At 42.7% G+C, this 14,830-nt stretch overlaps 2 protein-coding genes across 2 annotated transcripts; both read left to right on the forward strand.

Annotated features, from left to right (window-relative positions):
* The first annotated feature begins 203 nt into the window (after positions 1–203).
* Positions 204–2,890, forward strand: LOC106599645 (dual specificity protein phosphatase 22-B-like). The gene is made up of 4 exons (XM_045714720.2): positions 204–433; positions 1,381–1,456; positions 1,876–2,047; positions 2,677–2,890. The coding sequence occupies exons 3-4, from the start codon at positions 1,922–1,924 to the stop codon at positions 2,821–2,823; spliced, it is 273 nt and encodes a 90-aa protein (XP_045570676.1). The 5' UTR covers positions 204–433; positions 1,381–1,456; positions 1,876–1,921; the 3' UTR covers positions 2,824–2,890.
* A 985-nt stretch (positions 2,891–3,875) lies between these two features.
* On the forward strand, positions 3,876–12,835 carry LOC106599909 (interferon regulatory factor 4). The gene is made up of 9 exons (XM_014191260.3): positions 3,876–4,030; positions 4,551–4,750; positions 5,156–5,342; positions 6,027–6,112; positions 6,267–6,453; positions 8,761–8,853; positions 9,336–9,734; positions 10,213–10,325; positions 10,672–12,835. Exons 1-9 carry the CDS (start codon positions 4,021–4,023, stop codon positions 10,819–10,821), a joined length of 1,425 nt encoding a protein of 474 aa, XP_014046735.1. The 5' UTR covers positions 3,876–4,020; the 3' UTR covers positions 10,822–12,835.
* The last annotated feature ends 1,995 nt before the right edge of the window (positions 12,836–14,830 follow it).

The following is a 14,830-nucleotide window of genomic DNA, read 5'->3' on the forward strand; positions in this document are numbered from 1 at the left end:
CCCAGTGCTCTGGCTCGAGCTTGTGTGGAACTTGGTGTTCTCGCATTCTACTACTCCCTCTAGCAACTAGCAAGGTCTGTCCCCTTCCACCACTTCCTCACTACAGCTGCAGTCACGCCCTCACAAACCCAGCCTATAGGAAAAGCCCTTGTGTGTAAACTTACATAATGGTTCTTGCTGTTTGCAGAAACACTTGTAAAGACTGAGGATTCAGCATGGATGTAATAGTGTGTAGTGAGTGGTGTTTCCAATGATCCTGTTGGTATACCTTGCCTATTAGATTGTGATTGTGTTAAACCTTTTTAACAGTTGGCTGTTGTCCTACTTTGCCTATTAGATTGTGATTGTGTTAGACCGTTTAACAGTTGGCTGTTGTCCTGCAGGGGATGACCTATCTGTGCATCTCAGCAGTAGACCTGCCCACACAAAACCTGTAAGTACCCCAACACACAGCACCACATAGTACACAAGGCTACCAGGTACAGAACAGAACAGCACAGGACTTAAGCGAGGTAGACCATTCATATCCATTCTATCCATCAGATACACTCTGTGTGGGCGTCTCTAGTTCACGTTCTATTAGTATGAAAATGATGTGCTTCACATTTTCACCATTTAACTGTGAATCAAAGCACTGAATAAATGACTAGATGACAAGGTGATTCAGCTTCTTATTTCTTATTGAGAAATCATGGAGGGATTTTTACACACTAAGATTAAGACACAAATATATGCAGAGATGTACTGAGCACCCATAACAACATATATTATACATACATAGATAGGTGGATAGATAATGCTGAAACACACACGCACACAGGCACAGACACAGACACACGCACACACACACACACACACACATTTACTCTGGTTAAGTGTGTAGAATGCTGGAGGTCTGGTCCTCTGATATGCAGGAAGGAACAGGAAGTCTGTACTGCAGCGTTGCCTCGTCCATCTGCACGGTAACCCCTGTTACCCCCACGCCTCGACGCTCCAGCGCGGTGTGAAACCTGCAGGCGAAATATGAAACTGGCACTGACTAACCAGAGATGGAGACAGACAACACTTTCTCATCCTGGTCTTGTCAGGAGGATAGATGGATGGCCCTAGAGCTTAGTAGAACACACCCATCCTCACCGCTATGGCCCTCTCATCACGCATACCCTTCACCGCTCGCACACCTTTAACCACTCATCACCCCAGTGTTTATGACTAGGGAGGGGGGCCCGTTTTTTGCCGACTTAAGTGTTACTTGTCCTATGTGTTTTCTCTTCCACAACTGATACAATTGTGTTACCATTATGGGAATGGCAACTGGTTTGTAACTTTTTTTACGACCTGCTTATGACCTTACATAACCTGTATTTGTGTCATTCTCAGGAGAATGCACTTTTAAACAGAGCATCACGTTCATTCACGAGTCACGTCTCAAAGGAGAGGGTTGTCTGGTCCACTGGTGAGAAACTTTATAAAATACAAAACAACTTTATTTGTCCAACTGCTACTGTATCTCTGGGTTTAACTGAGTGCTCACAAGTGAACCCATGTGTGACTATGGCTAGCAGAAGACAGAGAGATAACGCAGAATGCTATTCTTGAACTTCCCCAAACAACAATCTTGATTTGAATGTGTTGTGTTTGTTAACCTATCTGAGGTATATCTGGTGAGGTTGAGGGTCTTCTGAGAAATACAGAGGAAGACCTTCCTTGATATTCAATCTCTAATGTTGCCCCCACAGCACACCCTGTTTCTTTGACTTCCAATTCAATGTATTGTCTTTTAATATGACCTTCTGCTGATGTCCTTTATCTCTATCATGGCCATACCCACTCCTATCCATCTCTCCTTAACCGTCCATCCCTCTCTCCATGGAGTCTGGCGGGTGTGTCTCGGAGTGTCACCCTGGTGGTGGCCTACATCATGACGGTGACAGGGCTGGGCTGGCAGGAGGCTTTGGCTGCTGTGAGGGTGGCTCGGCCCTGTGCTGGGCCCAACCTGGGCTTCCAGCGCCAGCTCCAGGAGTTTGAGACCAATCACGCTGACCAGGTCAATACAAAGGGGGATAGAAGAAGGATAGATGGCAAAATGTAATTCTTGGAGGAAAATGGAAGTTCAATAAAAAGTTACTTATCATTAAAAATGAATGTGTTAAAGGTCCAATGCAGCCGTTTTTATCTCAATATCAAATCATTTCCGGGTAACAGTTAGGTACCTTACTGTGATTGTTTTCAATTAAAATGGTCAAAAAGGAACAAGAAAAGCTTCCCCTGCAATTGTACACATTTTGCTATCACATGGAGTCCAGGTGCCTGTTTGGTAATCTGGCCATGTTTCGAACACTCTTTCTTATTTGTCTATTAACTAATTTACTGCCTGGTGATGTCATCAAAACTCCATCCCACCAAAATAGGCAGAAATTTCAGGCGGTCTTTTCAAACAGCGCTTACACTAAAAGGGCATTATCATCATTTTCACAATTTCACAGTATTATCCCAGCCTCATAACGTGCAATAAAAAACACAGGAACATCCCATTTTTGACTGCACTGGGCCTTTAAGCATTAAAGCTTTCAGAGCGAGGAGTCAGGCTATGCTGTAGTTACTTTAGAAAGAGAATACACCTTCCTCAATAGACAAGAATATTGACATACTGTATTTTGTTGTATGTCTCTGCAGTTCGGGGAGTGGCTTTGGCAATTATACAAAGAGAGGCCCTTCAACGACGAGGATGACATCCGCATCCTGTTGGCCAAGAGTTTCAAACCCAATGGGATGGAGGTGAATGTTGAGCCGTCCACCCCTCCAGGATTGCAGGGTACCTGAGATCCCTTATCCAGGTCTGAAGGCTTGCACTGTGGGATGATACCACTCTGGCCCCTAAAGGGTGGGTGGGGGGGGGGGGTTCTTTCTCTGTCAGTACGCTGTTAGACCAGTCGCTCTGTTGTTGTCCCTCTACTGGAGAAGACTGGGGGAGGATGGGCCGATGGATGCACCATTTAGAGAATGTTTATTGATGTTTCATTATGGCTAAAACCACTGGTTTTATTACCCCTAATGTATGTACAGTATTTAGTTATATATGGCACGCTCAGCATTAATAAAAGGATTAAAGATGAAATTATGACTGAGATGAAATGGTTATTAACAACCGGTAGGTCTGCTATGCTGTCAGATACAGTGTGATGACAGACAGACATGCTCTGCTCTGTTTATATATGTTTCTGGGTCTATTTCCTGTTTGTGTGTTATGCAAAGGAAGCCTTGCATGACAGCAGTAAAACAACCTTTTCAGCACCCTCTGTCAGCATTGGAGGGATACAGAGAGCTGGACATGCGTGACACTGGCTCTGAAAAGTGATGCATTTGAATTTATCTGTTGCCTACCTACCCACGCACCTACCTATAATGTAGCCCTTCTCCAATAGATATAGCATGCAGTCTATGAATTAGACCCAGTTGATATTTAAGTTTATGTGCATTACACAACCACTGGAGGGCAGCAGTATAACCACAGTAAAACAAAATGGTGGCTATATTGTATTTGTGAATGAAATGAAAACACACTAAAATATCCCCTATTTTCATCATTGTAATAGGCTACTGTAATTAACTTGCAGGAGGATTGACTACATTTTAATTGCCATATAACTATATTATGAAAACAACAGCACAAGAACAATTCTATTTTAGGACTTTATAATACAATATTTAAAGCATAACCATATAATGGTAATGGAATCTATTGACATAATTATGATTTTAGGGAGTTTCTTTTTTGATATTGACACAGGTAATTGTTCCATTCCATGGTGACGTTTGCTTCCTGTGTTTGCCACTCGAGAGGGATTCCCCATCCACCGACTGTAGGTTGTTCTCGATAAGCTTCAGAGAACTGCAGCTCCTCCCAGTCGCGGCACCGACACATCAAGATGTGACTAACTATATGAATAGGGCACCCGATGCTCTCACTTGAGAACAGTGTCAGTGAAATTGATTTCATCACTTGTCAGAGAAGCTCACATGGTTAGAGGTAAGGAGTTTATTCTCACTCACAGTAGGCTATATAGGAAACATAAGAGAGGAGAAAGTTCTGAAGTTGATGCAGTGATGTTGATGCACTTAAGACCATTATGTTATTTATTTTATTCATGTGATTATAACACTGTTTTTCTGATTTTACTTATGAGCCTACAAAATATGAATTCCATTGTCTTTGAATTCAAATAACCCAAGACATCCAGAAGGGTTTCATTCTTAAATTAAGGCCTAACTATTTTCTATGTGATTTATTTTTATGCAATTCAAAAGTAAATAATAATAAATGTTTTAGTGCATATTTAATCCAAAAAATATATACTATCAAATAAGTTGTGATATTATAGCTTCATTTCATGAAAGCATGGCATTTTTATAAAAGTATGACTTCCCTGATCACATTAACCTTCATCACTCAGCATCAACTGACATTGTTTTGCATTGCATGATAACGACCTTATTGCAACGCACATTATCTTTATGCCCATCCTTCTATTGCATGTGCTTTTTGACAGAGATGAACTTAGAGGGGGACAGCGGTCTGTCAGTGAGCTGCGGCAACGGGAAACTTAGACAGTGGCTGATCGATCAGATTAACAGCAGTAGCTATGCCGGACTGGTTTGGGAGAATGGCGAGAAAAGCATTTTCAGGATCCCGTGGAAACATGCGGGCAAACAGGACTACAATCGAGACGAGGATGCTGCACTCTTCAAGGTGCGTTTGGACCCACGCAGTCACTTCACCATACTTCTCTACAGTTTTTTTCTTCTACTATTTAGTTACTATATACAACTGGTGAATATTGAATATAGTGTGCAGGTACCCCATAAAGTATTGCTAACTCAATCATATTCAGTCACTCAATTCACTCTCCATACCTAGTCTACTCGGGCAGGTGTAATTTACATTATTTTCTATAGACTACCTGTTGTTTTTTTTGTACATTATAACAAGTGATCATCTTTGTTCAAGGCAATGGATATTTGTTTAAGACAAAGACCAATACATGTTGATTTTGATGCAGGCCTAATAATGCCTTACTTATTGCCAGATACATTTAAATTGAATGCAGAGAGAAAGTGTAAATCAGTCAATTTATTATGCTGTTGATTATTGCAGGCTTGGGCATTGTTCAAAGGGAAACACAGGGAAGGAGTGGACAAACCAGACCCCCCCACATGGAAGACCAGACTGCGATGTGCTCTTAACAAAAGTAATGACTTTGACGAGCTGGTGGAGAGAAGCCAACTTGATATATCAGACCCTTACAAAGTCTACAGAATCATACCGGAGGGAGCTAAGAGAGGCAAGTTTTGTTCATCTAATTGCTGTATTTCCAAAGTCAAGTCCATGTCACGAGTGTAAACTGCTGTCAGAAATGTCTACTGTACCATAATTAAATGATATAGACTACCTGCAGGTGATGTCACAGATTTCATATGTCAAAGGTAATGAAAACACTGGCTAACTCTTAACACACCCGAGTAGACACACATACAGCCAGCAATGTTTCATTTTGCCTCCATCGTCTAATGAGGCAGGAAGCCGAGAGGAAGCCGATGCATCTACCAAAAAGGCCTCTGAGCTTTTTTTAGAGGGCTTCGGTTTACCAGTGCAGAATGCACAACATACACACTTAACCTTGCATAACGAAGGCTGAAGGCTAGACAGAAGACCCCTTTGTCACTCTCATTAAGCAGTCTCAGGAGTGACTCGTAGAGACCAAACCTGCAACATGGGGGTTCAAACTCTTGAATCAAAAGATGTTATCGCAAGCTTGTATAGTTGTTGTATTCAACTATTTGAAAAGGGGCTGAATAGCATGTGAGCTCTGTTGAAAAGGCTCTAATAATGTTGACTATAGTGACATTTTTTATTGAGGATCACACACATTTCTGAGGGACCTCCACATCATTTTGCATTGTGCATTGTAGATTGGAATATAGAGAGTTCTATGTGTGATGTCTAATGTTACATTTCTGTAATGTAGCGATCAAGATGTCAGAGACAACGTTACATATGAGCTCAGAGAGCAACTACCCCATGCACTCTCTGTACCCAACTCTACACAGCCAGGTAACGTCATTCGTTTACCCCTGCAACATGTAGCTTCAAAGGTCTTAAGAGCTTCAAAGTTCTTCACAGCTCTCTCTCTTCCTGCTGTGTGTGGATCAGGAACCCACCACTATCTGACTAACAGCTGTCTCCTCTCCCCCTGGCTTGTCCCAAGGTGTCTGGCGGCTACATAGTTCCCCAGGAGAGGAAGGAGTGGAAGGAGTACAGCCAGACACAAGACCACCAGCAGCAACCTCAGCCTCAGCACCACCAGCCACCCCACGTTGAGCTGCAGTACAGCCAGTGCCACTACCCACCGCCACTCAGCCGACTGTGGCACACCGGGCCACACACAGATAATGGTGAGGCATGGCATAGCATGGCCACGGTCATGGGGTGGGCACTGATTATAGGAAAGAACAGGTAATGGAGAGATAAGATTACACAGTATATTTATTTTTATTGATTTATTTGACCTTCATATAAACGCAACAAGGAAACATTTCAGCGGTTTTACTGAGTTACAGTTCATATAAGTAAATCAGTCAATTGAAATAAATTCATTAAACCCTAATCTATGGATTTCACATGACCGGGAAAGCAGATATGAATCTGTTGGTCACAGATACCTTAAAAAAAAGGTAGGGGTGTGGATCAGAAAACCTGTCAGTATCTGGTGTGACCGCCATTTGCCTCATGCAGCGCGACACATCTCCTTCGTATAGATTTGAGCAGGCTGTTGATTGTGGCCTGTGGAATGTTTTCTCACTCCTTTTCAATGGCGGTGCGAAGTAGCTCTATATTGGCGAGAAGAGAAATACGCTGTCGTACATGTCGATCCAGTCCAGAGCATCCCAAACATCCTCAATGGGTGACATGTCTGGTGTGTATGCAGGCCATGGAAGAACTGGGACATGTTCAGCTTCCAGGTAATGTGATCAGATCCATGCGACTTGGGGCCGTGCGTTATCATGCTGAAACATGAGGTGATGGCGGCAGATGAATGGCACAACAATGGCCTCAAGATCTCGTCACGGTATCTCTGTGCATTAAAATTGCCATCGATAAAATGAAATTGTGTTTGTTGTCCATAGTTTATTCCTGCCCATATCATAACCCCACCGCCACCATAGGGCAGGTGAAGAATCCGGATGTGGAGATCCTGGGCTGGCGTGATTACACAGGGTCTATGGTTGTGAGGCTGGTTGGAAGTACTGCCAAATTCTCTAAAACATTACATTTTCTGGCAAGAGCTCTGGTGGGCATTCCTGCAGTCAGCATGGCAATTGTACACTTCCTCAAAATTTCAAACATCTGTGGCATTATGTTGTGTGACAAAACTACACATATTAGAGTGGCCTTTCATCGTCCCCAGCTCAAGGTTCACCTGTATAATGATCATGCTGTTTAATCAGCTTCTCGATATGCTACACCTGTCAGGTGGATGGATTATCTTGGCAAAGGATAAATAATCACTAACAGTGATGTAAACAAATTTGTGCACAAACTTTGAGAGAAATACATTTTTTGTACATACAGAACATTTCTGGGATCTTTAATTTCAGCACATGAAACATGGGACAAACACTTTAATGCTGCATTTATATATTTTTTTCAGTGTACTGTGTACATATATTTATAAACTGGGTGTTTCAAGCCCTGAATGCTGATTGGCTGACCACGGGCATGACAAAACATTTATTTTTAATGCTCTAATTACTTTGGAAACCAGTTTATAATAGCAATAATGCACCTTGGGGGTCTGTGGGACGTGGCCAATATTCCAAGGCTAAGGGTTGTATCCAGGCGCTCCGCATTGCATTGTGCATAAGAACAGCCCTTAGCCGTGGTATATTGGCCACATACCACACCCCCTCTGGCCTTGCTGGATTGAATCCCCGAGCTGACAAGGTACAAATCTGACATTCTGCCCCTGAGCACTCCTGAGTCCTGAGCACTCTGGAGCAGGTTTTCATCAAGGATCTCTCTGTACTGTGCTCTGTTCATCTTTCCCTCGATCCTGACTAGTCTCCCAGTCCTTGCCTCTGAAAAACATCCCCACAGAATGATGTTGCCACCACCATGCTTCACCGTAGGGATGGTAACAGGTTTCTTCCAGACGTGATGCTTGGCATTCAGGCCAAAGAGTTCAATCTTGGTCTCATCAGACCAGAGAATCTTGTTTCTCATGCATTCCAGGTGCATTCCAGGTGACTGACTACCTCATGAAGCTGGTTGAGAGAATGCCAAGAGTGTGCAAAGCTGTCATCAAGGCACAGGGTGGCTACTTTGAAGAATCTCAAATATAAAATATATTTGAATGTGTATGTGTGTCCAAACTTTTGACTGGTAGTATATATATATATATATATATATATATATATATATATATATATATATATATATATATATATATATATATATATAAAACAGTGTACTATTGTATGACAAACACACATGTTGTAAAAAAAGCTTTAGGTTGACAGTGAAGGCTTTGGTGGCTGCCACTTCTACAAAATATTGAGGGCATTATTTGACATGCTCTAGTCAGGTTCCTCCTGAGATAAAATCATGACAAGAAGGTGTAGTGCTTTATCCGCGATTAAATGTACTCTGTAAACACTAATTAATTGGTTAATAACGATACTCCTTTCATCTTTTCCTCCCAGGTTATCAGTTCACTGGCTCCTTCTATTCATACTCCTCCTCAGAGTCCCACCCCACAGCATTTACAATGGACCACAACATGGCCACCCTTTCTGGTAAAGACATATTTATTCTCTTACTACTACATTACTTAGTTACTACTGCTGCTGCTGCTGAAGCTAATGCTACTGCTACACCACCGAACAGGGCAATGACAGCTGGACACAAAGGGCAGGAGTAGTAAGATGTAGTGGAGTGTACTGAATTGTTATCTCTTGTTACCAACCACTAGAAACTAGAAGCTATTTATAGGACAATTACTTCCCTAATCTGGGTTTTAATAAGGTTAGTTGTTTGTTTTCATATTAAGTGTTTTCTATGAGTATATTGTTAATGTTTTAGATGGGTAACTGTAGAGACCACTACAGTTAAAGTAACCTGATTATGAAAGTCGTAAAGTTCAGTAGTTTGCTAACTTCCCTCATTCACTTCCTTTCTATATACACTGTTTATACATTCGTTTTCAGACAGCTGTCCATCTTGTTTTATTTGGAATCACTTGTTTATTCTCTAACAACCTCCCCCCTCTCTCCTCCAGACTTCCGACTGCATGTGTCCCTGTTCTACCGTGAGGCTTTGGTCAAGAAGGTAACCACCTCTGGTCCTGAAGGCTGCCAGATCACCTCTTATTCCTCCTCCTCTTCCTCGTCTTCCTCTCCGTCCTCCACCTGCCCTGAGGACAAGCTGTACAGCGGTGCAGAAGTGGTGCTGTTCCCGTCCCCTTACCCCGAGTCACAGAGGAGGGGGGCGGAGAAGCTACCCAATGTCCTGGAGAGGGGCGTACTCCTGTGGATGGCGTCAGATGGGCTCTATGCCAAGCGGCTTTGCCAGAGCCGAGTGTACTGGGAGGGCCCGCTGGCCCCGTACACGGACAAACCCAACAAACTGGAGAAAGAACAGACCTGCAAGCTGTTTGACACTCAGCAGTTCCTCACTGGTGAGAAACAGTATTTGATTGTGATGCTTATGATGACGCTGATTATGATGATGATAATGGGGGTGAGGATGATGATGAAGATGATCGGAGGAGGCGTACTATAGAATGTAAATTCCCTCTCCATACTGTGGTATCAGTGGGTAAAAGACTTGTCACGTTCTTAGCGGCGGCCTGTCCGTGGAGTCTCTCCATGAAACAGCCAAGGTTTTCAGGTGCACCACTCATTTTTCACTCCAAGGACTTCCTTACAAATGACTGGAAAAAGATTTCACTGACTCCTCTTTCTGATTCTGTGAACCTTATTCTCTCAGCATAGCATGTCCCTTGCAGTGCTACTGTTTCACAATACCCAGCCCACTTCAGCTGAAGGTCCGTCCTTCATGAGCAAAATAGCTGTTTTCAGCTGTTAGAGGGCAAACTGGTGATTTGGGGTGAAATAAAGTGAGAAACTCATTGTACACTCCCTCCCTCCTTCCAGAGCTGCAGGGGTATGCCCAACATGGCCGTCCCATGCCCAGGCATCAGGTGGTGCTGTGTTTTGGCGACGAGTACCCAGATCCCCAACGCCAGACCAAGATGATCACAGCACAGGTACAGTACACCACATACTTTCACTGTTTTAATGCATTACAATAACAGTCCAAAATGAGAAAGGTTTAAACTAAATGATTTCTCTATAGCCTGCTTAGCCTTGTTAGTCATGATGTGAAAGGAAGGACTCTATCAACAGGTTCCAAATCGCTCCCTCCCCCTTGACCCCAACTCATCAATGTTTGTAGATCTGTAGGGCCCGGATTGATATAAACAGTGCAGTGCATATTGCTTACACATTACAGATTTGCAGAAACTAGAGGGGTAGGGAGAGATTTGGTAAATGTAAGCAATCTTTATTCATTGTCATTCATCATTCATAGTGTGACCTCTGTATGTGTTGCAGGTGGAGCCAATGTTTGCCAGGGACCTGTTGTACTTCACCCAGCAGAACAGCAGTCACTACCTTAGGGACTATGAGCTCCAGGGACACACAGAGAGCTCCCCTCCAGCTTCAGGAGACTACCAGAGGACCCTCCAACACATGCAGGAGTAACACATACAAACATGCCTCAGGAGCCATGGACATGCATGTAGATAGACCAATGAGCTTAACTTCACAACTACTGTAATGTATACAGTATACTCAGGTCTTGGACTAAAATGCCTCACTGTGATTTCAACGTAAGACTGGACTGTGCCTCCATCATCAGTGTCAACAGTTTGAGCCAAAGATGATCAAAGATGGAAGTATCTACCCTAGTTTGTACAGCCTTACAATTACGTTTGTAATCATCATTTATTTGTCTTTTTTTAAACAATATGGAAAACTGAATAAGTCTTTTGATTTGTAAATCTTTACATTGCACTTCTGTTGTAGCTGTAGATAATTGAAGTGATTGGATTTAGGCTGACCCTAGCATTGGTTCCCACGTGATCCTTGATACATTATAGCTACAAAGTGTGTGGTGTGTGTAGGCTTATCACAAGAGATAGTGTGTTTTCCGGTGACATCTGTAGGAAACCCACAACACCCCCTGACCTGTGGTAGTGGTATGGGGGCGGAGGTAGCCTGCCCCTGTCTCTCTCTCCCCATCTCTCTCTCTTTCTTTGTCTCCCGCTTCATTTTCTCTCTTGCTAACACTTGTTTTCAACGAGAGAGGGATGCATGTGCTTGTGTATGTTTGTGTGTATGTGTGTGTGTGTGTGTGCGGGCGGGTGTGCATATGTGTGTCTGCATGTGACATTCTGACAGTGTATAGGATGCGGTTTGAGGGGACGAGGACCAATGTGAAGCAGAGGGTGACTGACAGAAGCAGGAAGCACCAGTCACAGGTGCACAGGAAGTGGAGTAGCCCTCAGGAGAAAGGGAGAAGAGGCTTAATGTGACCCATTTCCAGAAGCTAGGCATATGTTGCACGTCACTACTTCACAGGAGAGGCATTTTAAGGAAAAACCTTTTTTTTATATCAAAATCCTTTTTTGGGCAGAAATGCTTTTTGGAGCATGTGAACTTTCATGTGCCTTAATAATAAACTTGTATGCCATCTGTAAATACGAATAAATTGGTTAAATTATGAGCCTAGTTGGTTTAGCCATGAAAAAAAGACAGGAACCTTCCGATAGCCATGATTGGCTGAGATATGCTGAGAGATGAGTTCAGATTGATCTGCCATGTAGCACGCTTCTGTCTATAACATGAGCTGCTCAGTATGTGTTGATAATCCATGCTACGGCGGCTTTTTTGAAAGAGATAACATCAGCCATGGAGAACTGCAAAAGGGTTGCTACTGTTCTCAACAACATTGTTGCCCTGAATTTAGCAGGCACTATAGACAAGATCTCTGGGAAAAAGTTGTGATGGACTACTTTCTGCACACAATCAGTGTGAACCGGAGTGACATGACACAACGGGCCAAATAAGCTGTAGCTAGCTACAAATAAAATGGAAAAGACACAGGACGTCTTAATTAGTTAAAGTGGTTCCAGTCTGCAGTGAAGCGTTCATCCATGTATACGGATAAGTGTCTAGCTACATTTTTCAGGTATTTTACTTTTCAAATTTTGTCAGAAAGTCATTTTCATTGCAAGTTAAAGCTCATTGTTCGCTAGCTAGCAAATGTTAGCTTACTGGCTCGCTACCTGATGTTACGTGTATGATCTGTATAGTAATATTATTTTTGTCTCAGAAATCCATTTGCATTGCTAGTTATAGCCTAATGTTAACTAGTTAGCTTATGTTGAACCTAGTTGGTTAGCTTTAGCTACCTGCAGATTCATACTACAGCCACAGACAGAACAATGAGACAGATATTTCACCGAATGTATAAATGTGAAGCATCTGGTTGGCGTTTCCACTCTCTACCAAATATGTGACCCGTTTCAGGAAATAAGGCATATGTCGCAGGTCACTACTTCACACGAGAGCCATTTGAACGTAATATTTGTATATTTTTATCAAAATGCATTTTTTTTGACAGAAATGGCTTCTGGAGCTTGTGAACTTTCATGTGCCTTAATAACAAACTTGTATGCCATCTGTAAATACGAATAAAATTGTTAAATTACAAGCCTAGTTGGTTTAGCCAGAGAAAAGCCAGCAACCTTCCCGCTAGCCATGATTGGCTGAGATAATGAGTGGGCTGGACATGCCGAGAGACGAGTTTGGATTGGTCTGCCGTGTAGAACGCTTCTGTCTATTTGAACTAGTCAGTATGTGTAGGTAATCCTGTCTAAAGCAGCTTTAAAAATATATATAGATATTGTAGTAGAACTGCATAAGTGTTGCTCTCCACTTTCTGGAGGACCGAGTTTTGAAATCAGTGGAATTCGAGTATGATAGCCAAGGAGATGGAGAAAACACCTGTCTCCGGATTACATTTTCAAACTAAGGGCAACCGTGGCATCCATGAGAGAGGGAGATGCGTCCATCCATGTCTACGGGTAAGATAGTCTACCTAGCTACATTTTCAGATATTACACTTTTCTGATTTTGCCAGAAGGTCATTTTCATTTCAAGTAAAAGTGCACTGTTAGCTAGCTAGCTAACATTAGCTGGCTGGCTAGCTAGCTAATGTTACATGTATGATCTGTGTAGTAATATTATTCGTATTTCAGAGCCATTTGTTTTGCTAGCTATAGCCTAATGTTAGCTAGCTAACATTGAACCTGGTTGGTTAGTTACCTGCAGATTCATGCAGGGTAGTAACATCATGAGTTGGGATTATGGTTCATTGTTGCGCTATCTAGCTACATGTCTTAACAAAAGACTCCACTATGCAAATATCCATTTTAATAGAATGTTACTGAGACAACTATTGACAACAGTAGGCTAGACAATAGAATGAGTCAAAATTCACCCAAGGCTGAAAACGTTGGCTGAGCTGGAACACTAGCATGAGGCCATAGCAGATGAATTGAAACAAACCTTTGCAGATCCTCTTCTGACTGGTGATGCTTAGAATTCCACTTCCCCTAAATGGCACCAAAAATGTATCCCTTTTTATTTTACCACTACAATCTGTTCTTAGGGCAAAAATAAATAAGTAAACTAAACATCCGCACATCGATGGTACAGTAGGGAAAAAATGAAAACTTCTGGCTATTTCTGGTCTAGTGATCAATGACAACCAAGCTCGCTGCCCAGACTTACATAATTACAAAGAGGAGATTCTTCTGATTAAAATTGTGTAAAAAAGCTTGCCCTCCATTTGGCAAATCTGACCTTAATTCTATCCTCCTGATTCCTGCTTACAAGCAAAAATTAAAACAGGAAGCACCAGTGACTTGATCAATAAAAAAGTGGTCAGATGAAGCAGATGCTAAGCTACAGGACTGTTTTGCTAGCACAGACTGGAATATGTTCCAGGATTCCTCCGATGGCATTGAGGAGTACACCACATCAGTTATTGGCTTCATCAATAAGTGCACGGATGACGTCATCCTCACAGTGAACATACGTACATACCCCAACCAGAAGCCATGGATTACAGGCAACATCCGCACTGAGCTAATGGCTAGAGCTGCCACTTTTGGAGCAGGACTCTAACCCGGAAGCTTAAAAGAAATCCCGCTATGCTCTCTGATGAACCATCAAACAGGCAAAGCGTCAATACAGGACTAAGATTGAATCGTACTACACCGGCTCTGACACTCATCGGATGTGGCAGGACTTGCAAACCATTACAGACTACAAAGGGAAGCACAGCCGAGAGCTTCCCAGTGACATGAGCATACCAGATGAGCTAAACTACTTCTATGCTCGCTTCGAGGCAAATAACACTGAAACATGCATGAGAGCACCAGCTGTTCCGGAAGACTGTGTGAGCACACTCCCCACAGCCGATGTGAGAAAGACCTTTAAACAGGTCAACATTCACAAGGCCGCAGGGCCAGACGGATTACCAGGACATGTACTGTGAGCATGCGCTGACCAACTGGCAAGTGTCTTCACTGACATTTTCAATTTCTCCATGTCCGAGTCTGTAATACCAATATGTTTTAAGCAGACCACCATAGTCCCTGAGCCCAAGAACACTAAGGTAACATGCCTAAGTGACTACCAA

This window comes from Salmo salar, chromosome 03, assembly GCF_965601325.2.
Source record: "Salmo salar chromosome 03, fSalSal1, whole genome shotgun sequence".
NCBI classification, from domain to species: Eukaryota; Metazoa; Chordata; class Actinopteri; order Salmoniformes; family Salmonidae; genus Salmo; species Salmo salar.

What these genes read in the sequence shown, in the direction of transcription:
- LOC106599909 (XM_014191260.3), top strand. An exon ending in AGGATGCTGCACTCTTCAAG is followed by an intron (nt 4,751 to 5,155) that starts GTGCGTTTGGAC and finishes TGATTATTGCAG; the next exon opens with GCTTGGGCATTGTTCAAAGG. An exon ending in CAACATGGCCACCCTTTCTG is followed by an intron (nt 8,854 to 9,335) that starts GTAAAGACATAT and finishes TCTCTCCTCCAG; the next exon opens with ACTTCCGACTGCATGTGTCC.
- LOC106599645 (XM_045714720.2), top strand. Translation starts at nt 1,922, where the DNA reads ATGACGGTGACAGGGCTGGGCTGGCAGGAGGCTTTGGCTGCTGTGAGG. An exon ending in AGACCAATCACGCTGACCAG is followed by an intron (nt 2,048 to 2,676) that starts GTCAATACAAAG and finishes ATGTCTCTGCAG; the next exon opens with TTCGGGGAGTGGCTTTGGCA.